This window comes from Pollicipes pollicipes, unplaced genomic scaffold (assembly GCF_011947565.3).
Source record: "Pollicipes pollicipes isolate AB1234 unplaced genomic scaffold, Ppol_2.1 Scaffold_6686;HRSCAF=7923_pilon_pilon_pilon, whole genome shotgun sequence".
NCBI lineage: Eukaryota > Metazoa > Arthropoda > Thecostraca > Pollicipedomorpha > Pollicipedidae > Pollicipes > Pollicipes pollicipes.
In genome coordinates this window covers 15226872-15241539 of record NW_023596921.1, presented here as the reverse complement: position 1 = coordinate 15241539, position 14668 = coordinate 15226872, and the positions used below count along the sequence as shown (strand labels likewise).

Below are 14668 nucleotides of genomic sequence, written 5' to 3'. Positions count from 1 at the left end.
ACTTTGGTTGTTGTATTGCCTAAGGAACAGTCTCGTAGATGTATGGCTTGACTACCACTTCGTTGTCTCATCAGATTAAACGATTCCCTAGAAATTGCCTTTACTGACAGCCACGCCTGATTTTGACCTGTCATAGGTCAGCAACCTTAAAGGGAATGCTTCTCATTTGAAGATATTGAAGCAAGGATCAACTATATTGAAAGAGGCTCATTTATAAATATTCGTATACTTTCAGCTGGAAAAACTGCCATAGATAACACAATTTCTCTGTTAAGAAAACATGCCGCTGGATAGGCCATTGCTTGATTACGTCATCGGACCTTGCATGACATTGATTGAGAGCCAATTGACCACGGATATATCTAGAAATCGTGCTCACGAAACGACATATATGAACGAGCAGCCATCCATATTTTCTTGGCCTTGATCAGCGCGTGGCTTAAATAGTGACAGGATTTGAATGACCATATGAATGCGCCATGGATGCTCGGATGACCTTGAAATAGTCTCCCCGAAATAAACCGCACATCTTCGCGGGCGTGTAGTTCAGGACCAGGAACAGAACCGAATGATCCTCAAGACGGCCATTTCAATTTAAAATCCCATATAAATGTGAAACAGTCGCTTTATGAAGGCACATCGGATTTTTAGACCAAAGGATCTTCTATTTAATTGCTTACTACAGCTATGCACAATTTGGTGCGGCTACGCCACGCTAAATCAAACTGCAATTATGCAAGGGGGGGGGGAGGGCGGGGCTAAGCCGGCCCCTCCCATCCGAGCGCGAGTTAACATTTGCAGGCCCCGGCAGTAGCGCAGGCAGGGGGCACAGGGAGCACGTGACCCCCTCGCTTAGGTCCCGCGGGACCCGAAGGTTTCCTCGAAACCAACGATTAAGGGCCCGAATTGAGGGCCTTAAAGGAATGCCGGAGGTCGCACGCAGGGGCCCCGGCCCGCAGTACTGGCCACTCCAATGTCAGCCAGAGGGCCCTGTGTGCTGGGCCCATATGTCAGTCAAACACCACCAGAAACGCAAAGTCGGGAACAAAGCCGGAACCAGCGATTTAGATTGGTCGCGGCCCCAGCGTCTGTCAGGGCCCCGCAGTCACTGACGGGGGTCCTGTGTTGACAAGGGGTCCCGAGTCGGTCAAAGGTAGTGTTCGAGGAGGCCTCAAGAGGCTATAGGGCTCATCGGGTCCGACGGTCAAGAGCCTGATTGGAGGGTCTCAGGGCAAGAGGGTCTGGTCAGATTCTTATTTAGGGGCCCGGCCTGCGGGGACAGGCCCCGAGATAACAGAGAGAGGACCCTTTGCACCGATCGGGGACCCTCTAAGTCGATATGGGCCTATATATTGGTCAGGCACCACCAGCACCGTGCAGTCGCCTCCGTACCGCTAGGGGCCTGAGTGTCTGCCCACTTCCCAAGCAGCGACAAAGCCGGGACCAGTGATTTACACTAGTCGTGGCCTTGTATCTGTCAGGGGCGTACAGTAACTAACAAAGGGCCCTGTGCTCACAAAAGCCCCGAGCCGGCCAAGGGAAGTGTTCGATGAGGCCCGAAGAGGGGCCCTGGCGGCCCACTTGAACCGACAATCAAAGGCTCGATTGGAGGGCATAAGGTCCCGAAAGACTGGCTGTAGGTCACGTGAAGAACCGTGCCCGTAGAGATGTGGCACGGAATATCAGCCAGAGGTCATCTTGCACCGTTTGAGGACCCCCTGAGACAATGCCGGTGTCCTGGTCGGCCAGGGACCACGAACAGCGAACATTCGGCTCCATGCCCGTCTGAGTGCTCGAGACCCATTTCCCAAGTAGGAATGTTGCTGTAGCCCGCGATTTGCAATGTTTCAGGTCCCTGACGCAATGACGGGGTCCTGTGTTGGTCAGGGACCACAGTGCCTAACAGGGGTCCTGTGGCGAAAAATGATCCCGAGTCGGGGCGGTCTTTGAGACGGCCCGAAGAGGGGCCGAAGGGTCTCTTGAGACCAAAGATCAACGATACTGTTGGAAGGCTGAAGCGTCCAAAGGGCTGGCTGCAGGCCACATTTAGGACTACCGACGATGGTACTGTGATCTCAAATGTTAGTAACAGGACCTCTTGCACCGATATGGATCGCTAAAACGGAGCGTTCAGAGATCACCAACAACGAACAGTCGGTTCCGTGTTGGCCTGAGCTCTGGGGCCCATTTCTCAAGCAGGGGCAGGACCGTGGCCACGATTAATATTGTCGGGGCTCCTGTATCGGCCAGAGGCCCACAGTGCTTAACAGGGTATTCTGTGTCAACAGAGAGCCCTGCATTGGCCGGGGTAATATTTACTTAACAGGGACGCGGACGGGACCCGAATGATGGGGACCCTTTTGCGTTGGTCGGGGACTTCTGACAAGGCAAGGAAACCTGAAAACTGATGGTGAGTGCTCACAATGAAGCAATGGAATGGTCCTGCGCCGGTCAGGGCCCCCAGCGCCGAACGGTGGTCCCTCCAACCCAATTCCAACATGGGCCCATTAAGCCGAACTGGAGTCTTATGTGCTAAATATCTGACCACCTGCGGTGAACGGGCATATTGTTGCGTCAATGACGGTTTCTGCGTCGATCCGGGGTCAACTGCGCGGGTCAGAGGGCCTCCCGCGTCAGGGGGCGGACCAATGTGATTTGATGCATCCCTCTAAGGGCCTCTGAATTGGCCAGGGAATCCCACCCGATGTCGCCAGAATGACGGGGCGGATACACAACGCGTTGGGACCGAATAACCCTTTATTCCTTGACCGGGAACAATAATGTGCCCTATAGTGTTGCACCCAGGAGGTCCTTTTCCCAGAAAGAAATAAGGGGTCACATTAGTGTTGAAGGGAGTGGGTCGAAATTAGTTAAAAACGCACAAAGGCTATCCCACAGTGAACCAAAAAACATAAAAAAGTCTGAGGCTGCTTGCCGGGTGCCGATGGTGCAGCGGTGCAGAGGTTAACGCATCTGCTTCAACCATTGTGCGTCTGGAAACCAGCGGTACGTGGTTCGATTCCCCGCGGTGCCCGCCCTTCCTGCCAGGGTGAGAGGCAGGCGACGCCATATAGCCTAAGCAGTTGAGTACGTTTTAGAGCTCCAACACCACCCCGGCAACGTCCGGTAGAACGGACAGCCTAAGCCATCGCGGTTTGGGCCACAGTTTCCGTAAAAGCGATCATCGTTGGCCATTGCAAGTAACGCCAAGCGACGGGCCCCGTGCGCGCAGCGACCACCGTGAGATAATGTTTCTGAATTTCTTTCAAAATTTATTCGCACAGATCAATGATAACACTGAGGGCATCTTTTTGTTACAACTGCGAGGTTGGTCTCCGGACAGATTATAGTTATAGCAGCACGGAAAAATAGAGATTCTATCTTTTCCTGTTACAGTTCCACCATCAGATTCCAGCACTACTTCGCGGTGCTGGTAAGGCGAAACCATTATTATATTAATCTAAAAATAGCACAGGTAGAATGTACTTCCAGATTATCTCGTATTGTCATGATTCATATCATGGAGCGCTTAGAGGTACTTCTTCGAATGCGTCATCATCTGTGGCGCTGAGCGGTTGAAGCAGTTACACTGGAATCAGTGTGAAAATGATGGGCGCCGAGGATATATTCATGCGGGCCGTTTTATATGCGTATTTTTGCTTTTTGTTTATTGACAATAAACGTTCGGGCGACAAATGATTTTGCGGGAGTGGTCCAGCCTCTATTCCAGCCATGAAAGGTAAAGAATGTATGTGAATAATATATATACACACACACACACACACACACACACATATATATATATATATATATATATATATATTATTATTATATTTACTTATTATTATTATATTATATATATATATATATATATATATAAATCGCAAAGAAAAACATCTCATCGACAAAGCCACATCCATATCGGGGCCATATCCGGCTATTTCTTGAAGGGAGCTTTATTTAATTATCGGAGTCCCTCGTCAACCCTGAGCCCCACCCTTGCCAAGGCCTCGGCTGCGCACCTGGGCCCGACCCGCCTCCACATGGGATATTGGTCCGGCATCCAGACCGATGCGGGACAGACTGCTCGGTATTGGTCGCTCGGTCATCCGATCCCCACTGGCCGAGGTGCCCCCAACGGTGCGAGAGCACTCCCGACTGACTTTCGAGGGTCCGGCCTTCCGAGTGGGGTTCTTCCACGTGCCCGCTAGCCTAGCCTCCGAGCCCCCCGATCGGACCCTCAATCCTCAGCCCCGAGGGACTGACGCTAGACCCCTCGACCTGGGGGCGTATGCTGGGCAGGTCGGAACCAACCAGCCAGCCAGAAAATTTAGATTTTTTTGCAGGCACTGCAAACGTTTTTCTCCACATGTGGCGTACCCACGTTCACAGGGGTTTAGCGCGTGCTTTACACGGCCTCGTTCACCCCAGCCAATGAGTCAATTCGAATGATGCGTTCATTTGAAAGTAGATCCCATGGCGGGAAGCGCGACAAATATAGTATGACATTGTTTGCACTGTTTTGTACTCATTCGATTGTTGTCCAAACAGAAAGACGCAAAAATAAATACACAGTTAGTTTTCTTTTTAGGCTACTTGCATTGGCTTTAAACAACATTTTATCTCTATTTTCTGTTTTTGATGTCTTCTGCTTTGTAACAGAAGAAACATTAATTTCCCTGCGCTGCTTCAATATTCCGAACGCGCTTAAACTGCCAGCCGTCGCGTCACGGGTGGGTGGTGGAGGTTGGGTTGCGGCGTGTCTGCGGCTGTGCGGCTTTTGCGAAGTTTGGGAGCCGTTGGTGATATATTGTAAGGTTATTTTGGTTGAATTGGAGTCGACACGGTGTAAGCTGTCAAAATGAGGGAGATTGTGCACATGCAAGCTGGGCAGTGCGGTAACCAGATTGGAGCGAAGGTAAGTACATGGGTGCGAAAATCTGGCATTGCCCCCATTTCTACGCGGATTGCATTACTAGGATTCACCAGGGTAACGTGGATTAAAGTTCCGACCATTAGCGCGCCAGGGTTGCCTTGAGAGGAATGGAGAAGATCTGAGCTCACTGGATAGGTAGGCTTTGAGTACCCGGCCTCTCTCCAGTAACAAACTTCCTGTCGGGAGCTGTGTACGTGAAAACGAGCAGAAAAAAAAACGGCAAGGGGAGGGCTTCCACCCTCGGCTGCAAGCCTGTGGTACTCTGCAAGTAGACGCCACTTACTTTTGAGATACCGAAAGAGTAAGTTCGAATCAGGCTATTTTCTTGGAAACTGAGTGAAACAGTATTTGAATGATGTTGTTTCAGAAAAGCATGCCGTTTATGCCCCAAGTCCACCCATATATGTATCTAATAGCGGCGTCAGTCCCGAGCCCATGTTCTCGTACCGCGGGTCGTGTCGGTGGAGATGTCGCGCCTCTGCTCCTGGACGTGTAATTCGTTTATAGGCGTCAGCTGCTGATGACGTCAGAGCCCAGTGAATATTCCTTCATCTTTTCCTGCGCGATGTTGTTGACGTCATGGGGATACCAAACCATAACTGTATTCAAAAGTACTGAAATCTTTTATTACGCGATGTTGATGACGTAGCTGGGATACCAAACAATTCCTGTTTTCGAGGGTGATGAACTGTTGATAGAGGTTCACGCGTACGAGGCCGACTCGGGCCACCTGTCGCCGCACGGCTCTAGTTGGACACTATCCCCTGGCCGACACTGTAGCCCCTTATTGTGTCAGTGACACCCCGGACATTGCAAATTCATACGGGCATGGGGCTGGCTATTTGGCCCCGTGCCGAGGCTCTATGTAAAAAGGGTGAATAACCACAATAAGAGGGCGCTATTAGAAGTCCTATGACTGACATTTTAGGTCACGGCACTACCGAGTGGGAGGGTGGATCCGTGTCCAATCGGGCCCTTGATTTAAGGTCTCGAGGTCCGTCTTCGGGCCTCAAACCAAGCCCGTGACCGACTGGGCCCCCTACTATGCACTGTTGGGCCCCTGACCGACTCGGGGCCCCAACCACTTCCAGGGACCCAGACCAATGTAAGTCATGTCCCGCGATTTTGGCCCCGCTTGGGAGATGGGTCCCCAGGGTTCAGACTGACGGCAGCCAACTGTTTGGTGTCCGTGGTGCACGACCGACTCGTCTTGTCTCGGCGCACGTCTTGTCGAGGCAGCGGCATTGTGTCGGGGGGGGGGGGGGGGGTCCTCAAACGGTACAGGAGGGCCTCTGACCGATATTTCAGGTCGCGGCCCTGGGAACTGCGATATTTTTACGTAACCTATAGGCAGTCCCTCGGGGCCATGTGCTCTCAAACGGGGCTTATGATATCCGGTTCCGTTGGGCCCCTGGGCCCCTTTTCGGGCTCATTGAAAACTGCCCTTGGTTGGCTGGGGGCCCCTTGCGAGCACAGGGCCGCCTGTCAGGCGCTGTGAACCCCTGGCAGATACAGGGGCCCTGAACAGTGCAATTAACTGATTCCGGCTTCGTAGCTGACTAAGAAGTGGCCCCTCAGACCCACACCGCTACGGAGCGGGCTGTGCGGTACTGGTCGTGTCTGACCGACATATGGACCCACTTCTACTTAGGGTGTCCCTGATCGGCGCAAAGCGCTCTAACTACCATTTCAAGGTCTGTCCCCCACCCCGGCGCCCCTGAATAACAGCGGATTTGGTCAGCAAATAATCTTGGAAAATTATCCCTAATGATGGCAGGTTTTCTAGGTTCTACACCACCAACAGGAAAAAGTATCCCAGATACCTTTCTGTACCGAGGGAGAATCTCGGAAAATGTTCAGAGCATGGTGGAAACGAAGAATCCTTTTTCGCTACTCATTACTATGACCGTTGGCTGTGCGTGGCGCATCGGAGACAAATGTGGATTATTTCCAGACTGGTCGAACGCTAGTGGGGAATATCTGAGGATGGTTATCGGAGAGATAACTATTCGTTGAATAATTTTCCCACGGCCGAACGTGCCCCAAGACTCCGACCAATCCTCCGTGCCCTTAGACCATCCAATCGAGACGTCCGAAAGTTGGATCCGTCGGACCCTCCAGGCTCTTCGGGCTTTGTGTCTTGCGTGTTTGTGTTTTGCGTGTTTTTTTTTTTTGGAAAACCATTGTTGCATGTCGAGAGAAACATTTTGAATATCTTGGTTAATATTCGTACCATTTCCAGTCCCCACGATGTGACTCAATCGCAGATAATAGTCCAGCAAAATTTATTATGCAGTGAGCCATGCTGGCATTGCGCTGGCAAAACGAAATGAACAGAATAGGAAAATAAGCAAGTCTCTCATTTTTGTGAGCCGATTTTATGTATACCATGAGTGGTGAGAGTGGTATGGTGCCATGGTGTCATAACAATGGTTAGAGTAGGCAGTGAGCAAGCTAATGTGAGGTCAAGCTGGTTTGCTTGGGACGAGAATATATTGCCGCAAAGTGGTGCCAAATGCCTCCATTTAAATTTGATGTTACTTCTATCCGTCATAGAAGCGGTTGTGGGCATATTTTGCACTTGCGTGTTGGTCACGTAAAAGTGTCAGCAGAAATCAACGTTTGTACTTACCGCAACGCGCGGCGTAAGCTTTGGAGAGTAAGCACTAGTGTTGCGTAAGCGTCATTAAACCAGGTGATGTAACGCTAGTGTATAAACCCTTGCAAACCTTGGGTGAAACAAGCATCCGAGCGAACAGTGCTTGCCAAAGCAAGGGTGCCCTTCGAATAGTCATGCGAAACATGTGGGAGGAATCAGAGCCAAAGTTCAACGTTTCGTTGAATTTGCGTGAAAATCGCTATGAGCTATATATGTTTTTCGAGGAAGCAGGTATTACCGATCAGATTGCACCCGTATGATGTACGTAAGTGTGAAAAGTGAAAAAATTGAAATAGTTTCGACTAGTTGCACGCACTCAGCTGACCCCACCGAACTAGTTTTTGTGGTCGCAGATTTGGCGATGAATGAGCGCTTCTCAGCGTTCCAAGTATTCTGTTTTGGGAGCACCGACGTGGACAGATGACGCGGACAGATATCGGCCGCGGCATCACCCGCTTAGTCTCTGTGCGACATGTGTGAAAATCGTTCGGTCGGAGTTACGCAACATCTTGAGCAAAATATGGCAGCGTGAACCGAGCAAGACAATTCAGTTCGTAAAAACGTGAACATAGATGTGCTGTGCTACAAGAGTGTGTTCTTTTTTTAAAAATACGTTGTCTCCGACAGTTCTGGGAAGTCATTTCCGACGAGCACGGCGTTGATCCAACGGGCACGTACCACGGCGACTCCGATCTTCAACTGGAGCGCATCAACGTCTACTACAACGAGGCGTCTGGTACGCTTATGTCGGTGTGCCCTCGCAACCGTTGCAGTACGCCGGCACATTACCCTCTGCCCCATCAAGTTTCCAATGTGTAGACCTGTCAAAAGTGTGTGGTCGGGTTCGTTCGGGTCACTCATTCGGGCACACATCGTTGCACTTTCGTGATGCTTTTTGGGCCACTTCACAACCTACCCGCAATAAATGGAGACGGTCCAAGTGGGTGGAAGCATGGTTTGGCGCAGGCTTACGCGTAAGTCTTGTGGGTTTCTTGCGTTTGGAGAGTAAGGTTGTGTCCCTCGTATCTCTTGCTCTCAAATCATGCGTGGCTCGCGCCACAGCTGCACTGCTCATCTGCTCGGTGCAATGTTGTACAATTAAGGTAGTTTTATGCATCGATAGCTGTGGTGTCACCCGTGATAATGTGTGGTCCGTCGCGCGATGTAGCTTCCAGTTCTCTTTCGCAGGTGGCAAATATGTTCCCAGAGCAATTCTTGTCGATTTGGAGCCTGGCACAATGGATTCCGTCCGAGCTGGCCCGTTTGGGCAGATCTTCAGACCGGACAACTTCGTGTTCGGCCAAAGTGGTGCTGGTGCGTTGAAGCGTTTGAGTTACTTTTGGCTTACTCTCTGTCACGTACCATTGTGTGGTGGGTCGATACGCTGGAAGCCCAAAATGATATCACGGCGGAGATGAACAAATTCAAATGGGCGCTGGGGACGTGACTGGTTAAATGGCCGCAGTAGTTAACGTAATTTGGTCTTTTGTGCTGAAGCGTCGCTGCTTTGCAAGCATAATTCATGGGGTGGTTACCAGTGTTTTTGCTTCAAATTAGTTTTAACTATGTGTTGCATGCTGTTGGTGAGCAACTTAATCCTTACTGCTCAATGTAGCGATAACTGACGGCGCATCCATTGCAGGACCATAAAAATGCTTTTGATTTTTGTACTTCGTAAGTTTCTTATCTGTTATGACTGAAAGCTTTGTTTTCTAGGAATGATCCGCGCCCCGTTAAGAAAATCAACTGAACTTAAATTTGCGTTATTTCTGGTACCCGTTTAATAAGTAACGAACCGCGCCAAGCTCTCCCGGTTCGTTGCTCGTCTTAAAGCGTCCCAATTTGGGGTAGCTTAGGGCACGGTGATGCACGATTGTTGTCCACGTTGCTGTCCAGGGCTGCAACGCACCCGTTGTTTTTTTAGGGAACAATTGGGCGAAGGGTCATTATACAGAAGGTGCAGAGCTCGTCGACTCTGTGCTGGACGTGGTGCGGAAAGAAGCGGAAAGCTGTGACTGCCTACAAGGTTTCCAACTCACGCACTCACTGGGAGGTGGAACAGGGTCCGGCATGGGGACTCTTCTCATCTCCAAGATCCGCGAAGAGTACCCAGATCGAATCATGAACACCTTCAGCGTCGTCCCCTCGCCCAAGGTGTGTAATCGTGATATGACTGGCGCTGACCCCAACATCGGCGTGTGGGATAATTTTGCTCTGATGGCGGATAGAACCTGCACTGTGTAGTAATTTTATTCAGCTGGCGTTCTCGCAGCCAAATAGAGTTACAATTTGCGTAGTGATGAGTGGTGCATGTTGTAGTGTGCAAGATTTACTTTTCAACTTGGGTACTGCCTGGTTGGTGCACGACTGCAACTTTCATTTGGTACACATATTCCCAGTGTATTGGCCCGAAAGGGTTGCAGTCCTGCTGTGCTTGTTAACAGTTTGCATGACTTGATAACTGTCTGCTCACTGTTGGACACAAGTCAACAACGGATGCAGTCACAGATGTCACTATTTATGGTAACGGTTTATTTAAGTCTGTGGCATGGATGGTGAGGTCCGTCCCGCGGAGCTCACGTTGGGTTTTGTGGGGCGCATGTACGGATCACCGCAGTTATCGGTTGTCATCTCAGTGGATGAGAATGGTAAAGCATGGTGGGCTAGGATGTTAGTTGACCCATGATGGATTTGATCGCGGATGTCAGTGGTAGGTGATTGAAGCCATCATATTGTACGCGTGTTTCAGGTCTCCGATACCGTCGTGGAACCGTACAACGCAACGCTTTCCGTGCATCAGCTTGTCGAGAACACCGATGAAACGTACTGCATAGACAACGAGGCGTTGTACGACATCTGCTTTAGAACTCTGAAGCTAACTACGCCGACTTACGGAGACCTGAACCACCTAGTGTCCGCTACGATGTCAGGTGTGACCACCTGTCTGCGTTTCCCGGGCCAGCTGAACGCAGACTTGAGGAAACTTGCGGTGAACATGGTTCCCTTCCCGCGATTGCATTTCTTCATGCCTGGCTTTGCCCCTCTCACGTCCCGTGGTAGTCAGCAGTACAGGGCTCTGACCGTTCCTGAGCTGACGCAGCAGATGTTTGATGCCAAGAACATGATGGCTGCCTGTGATCCTCGCCATGGCCGGTACCTGACAGTTGCTGCAATCTTCCGCGGTCGGATGTCCATGAAGGAGGTTGATGAGCAGATGTTGAACATCCAGAACAAAAATAGCAGCTATTTTGTAGAGTGGATCCCCAACAATGTGAAGACGGCCGTGTGCGACATCCCACCGCGGGGGCTCAAAATGTCTGCAACATTCATAGGGAACAGCACGGCAATTCAAGAATTGTTCAAACGCGTGTCTGAACAGTTCACGGCAATGTTCAGACGCAAAGCATTCCTTCACTGGTACACAGGAGAGGGGATGGACGAGATGGAGTTCACGGAAGCCGAAAGTAATATGAATGATCTCGTGTCTGAGTATCAACAATATCAAGATGCCACCGCCGAAGAAGAGGGTGAATTCGACGAGGAAGAAGAAGAGGAGGGTGCTGAGCAGTGATTTGTCGTGGTATACAGGGTATACGCTTTTGTAAAATTGTACCCATTGGCCCTTTTGATAAGAGACCCATTGCAAGTCTTTAACAGGCAGCCGACGATTTTTGGAGAAATACCAGGGCATGCAGCGAGGTGTGATGGCGAAGCCACCTTGAATACACCTCGAATGTTCGTGATGCGGTTTGGTTTGGAAATCAGTGCGGAGATAGTCACCAATATGTTAAGCTTCAGTGCTTGCAAAAGTGAGTTTCGTGCGCAGGAAGTTGGGTAAAACGCTTCGCCGTTTATCGTATGCATTCTTCGTTTCCAGTTTGCAAAAGCAATGCCGACCTCAACCGCGCTCCCTGTTGTGTCTGGATGCGAGTGGAAATGTGAGACTACTGGTTTCTAGGAATGCACGCAAGATGACTTTGGCCAGGCGTTGGGGCCACGCGTGACGCATTTCCTGTCTTCACTGCGCCGATTTTACTCTGACGTCATGACGGGTCGCCCAAGAGTTTGGGGCGCGCCAGCCGAGCCAAATTGAGCGTGATGACGCCATCTATGACGTCACGGTGGGCGGTGCGGTGCACAAACGGGGTCGTATCCTCAGCTCTGCCGGCTTCAGGGCTAGAGCCTCGTATTGCAGGCAATCGGTGTAGGCCTGTTGTGCTGCTGAGCTGGCATCGCGGTCGGTATCAGAAATTTGGTTTTGGCTTCTGGGGAGGGAACACAATTCTAAAAATAGCGGCTTGAGGGAGAGCGGTATAGCGCAAGTGAGTTCGCACTGTGTATGGATCTGGTGCAGTGGGAATTTGGTGACAATGGTGGACAGGGGATACTACGCACTAGCTGGTCTCAGCGATTGTTAAAGACCACTGGGAATAAGCTTCTGGCGTCCTGAGCGCTGCCTTTCCCAGTGTACGCTCGTACCTACTGTGCTGGCGGCCACGAAGCTGGTGTAAAGTTGCTTATATTAGCGATTGTATTCTAAATGTGGGTCCACTAAGGCTGGTAGCAAGCAATGCTTAAAATGTGCACCTGTTGCGAAATTCTCTGGAGCATATGGCAAATTAATGATTGAAACGTCATGCGAGCCACAGTGAAGTAAACAGAAACATCGGGGAGAGGGAAGTTCGCGCAGTTTCCTTCCAACCAAGCGCTAATCTGTCACCTGAGGGGCAGATGCTGGGGCAATGTGATGCCCACCTTGGGACTGACCTAGATGTATTTAATTTGGGAGCGGACATATTTTCTTGTTCATTTGAACGGGATTCCAGCCCCTCCCCCAACTTTGAGAATTTGAGTCGAATGCAGGGGGAACATGGCTTGCAGTATTTAGTTACGTAACGGTTGTCTGCTCAACCTTCCACAAGATTAAGTACGAAACAGAACATTGTTAAGACATCAAGACTTGCGTGGTCGGGGCTCGGAAGTCACTGCAGCAGGGGCGGTGGAATTGTCTCCTTCAGGGGAAGCCAGCCCTACATAGTCGGCACCGCTACATCTACTGACCAAAGTTGAGTGGTACAATGCTTTGCTTAGTGTATGACGCTGAGCTGAATTTATAGTAGATTATCCTCGTCTATATTGTCAATTAAGACCGCTATTGGAGCCCACACGGCTCCCGCACGCCACTTCTCTGCGAAGAAAAAAACATCGGGAGGCTTCAGAAATGGGGCGGACAATCGCAGCCTTCAACGACAGAACCGCTGCCATCTATCGGTCTTGACGTTTTTTTTAGGACCTTGATTTTGTAGAAATTATTGGTGAAGTCCAGCTTAAATAGAAGATAGATATCAAAAAGTTATGGAGTAGTTACCTTGGCATAAAACCAAGAGTCGCACGGAGCAGAGAACAGGAAGCTCTGCTTTAGCTTTACACTTACCGTAATGTGGTGGGGATGCTCTGCAGATCGATGAAAAAACTGCATACTTTTTTATTTAATGCCCGTAATGTACGGTTTCATCCCGTATTTAGCTGGAATGTCTTAGTGGTGTATACGCCTTCTGTCCAATGCTAAATCCTCCCCAAGAGCCGGAGACTTGCGGAGCCGTGGATTTTCGCGTATCCAAGCGAAAGGATGGCTTCTGACGTCACATTTTTGTTGTATTATCTCCAAGTTGTAAAGTCTTGGACAGAAATTTGGTGAAGGCAGCGTTGAAAAACAATTAATCTTCATTTTCCACTTAATATATGGTCCATTTTCATTACAACTATAACTATGTGTATGCTCACGGGACAGGCATTTTCACATCAGTTTTCATTGTGTTTGTTCTCCCTGGCTACCTACCCCGTCAGGAGAGGTGGTTGTTTTGAGCGCGAGCTCGAAGCTCGACGTCTGGGCGCGGGAGTATCTGGCGGGCGGTAGGTGGGTGAAATGTGTGCTGATGAACAGGAACGGACCTGGGCACGGAAAGGAATGGGAAGGACTGTACTGAAAGAAAAGATTGCGTGTGAAATGACGGAACGATTCGGCTGAAACCTGTGAGCAGTATCCTCCGTAAAGTCGTGAGTGGCACGCGGCGCTGTCGAATGTTCTGGAGCGGCTTGTTTCCATCTCGCGTTGCACAGAGAGTAATTGTCATTTTCTGTACAGTGCATATTTGTGGAGAACAGAATGTGGGGCTAAAATACCAGGAAGCACTCAGATTTCAGACATTGATCCCGGTTCTTGAAACCTTGCCTTGGTGAGGGACGTGTCGTACGTCATGCTGCTCAGATGTGGTATTAAGTGCTTCCGAATATATGCCCCAGGTAGTTCGCAACATTGGTTCGCTTTCGGCCACCGTTACATTAATCGTGGTTGGTACTTTGTATAGTTTGGTTTCTGCATTTTCATGATACTACGTTCACTCTCGGCTTCAAAATATCTCGCGTGCTTAAAAGAGAGCACCACCTTTGGGGAATATTTCAAAACATGGCCGAATGCGTCTGGTGGTGGATCCAGGGCGATGGGGTTGTACCCCGCCTTGTGTCGAAGGAGCACCCAAGTCGTTATTTCGGATACAGAAAATCTGTATTTTTAAGACGCACCACATTCCATTCCATAGGCACCGCGAATGGGTTCAAGCCTTCAATTTTCGAAAGGCACTCGATTTCGACGGCATAACGATGGCACTCAAGCGTTACTTCTCAATGGGCGCAACAATGTGTCCCACACTGACGGTGTCCTGGTTTGGCCCCTCCGCAACGGGCACCAGAAATTTCATCTCGGGGGCACCATAGCCTTTATTGTCGAAGGGCGCTAAGTCCACTCGGGCTGTTTCAAGGGTCAAAAGCGTTCTTTGAAAAGAGGGCTCAAAATCCAAGCCACCAATATTTAGGGCACGTGATCATTACGTATCTCTTCTCTTGAAGGGTTTCACTCACACTTGCCAGCATTTGTTGCTCAAGCACTTTGGCCAGGTAGTGTATGGCAAACAACATGACCCGCGCGGTAAAGGCAAAACAAAAATGGAAAGAATTAGCTTGACAGTGGTGAAAAGGTAGTCCAGTGGCGTTTCATTCCTCGGCCAATCTCTTAT

At 50.1% G+C, this 14668-nt stretch overlaps 1 protein-coding gene across 1 annotated transcript; it reads left to right on the top strand.

Moving 5' to 3' along the window:
* The first annotated feature begins 4727 nt into the window (after positions 1-4727).
* Positions 4728-11334, top strand: LOC119107142 (tubulin beta-4B chain). Its single transcript, XM_037230514.1, has 5 exons — positions 4728-4918; positions 8223-8331; positions 8784-8909; positions 9520-9749; positions 10345-11334. Exons 1-5 carry the CDS (start codon positions 4862-4864, stop codon positions 11164-11166), a joined length of 1344 nt encoding a protein of 447 aa, XP_037086409.1. The 5' UTR covers positions 4728-4861; the 3' UTR covers positions 11167-11334.
* Positions 11335-14668: the final 3334 nt, after the last annotated feature.

Bases quoted from the DNA above. Each gene is read 5' to 3' on its own strand.
- LOC119107142 (XM_037230514.1), top strand. From the start codon at position 4,862: ATGAGGGAGATTGTGCACATGCAAGCTGGGCAGTGCGGTAACCAGATT. The intron at 8,332-8,783 runs GTACGCTTATGT...TCTCTTTCGCAG, and splicing joins CTACTACAACGAGGCGTCTG to GTGGCAAATATGTTCCCAGA. The intron at 8,910-9,519 runs GTGCGTTGAAGC...TTGTTTTTTTAG, and splicing joins GTTCGGCCAAAGTGGTGCTG to GGAACAATTGGGCGAAGGGT.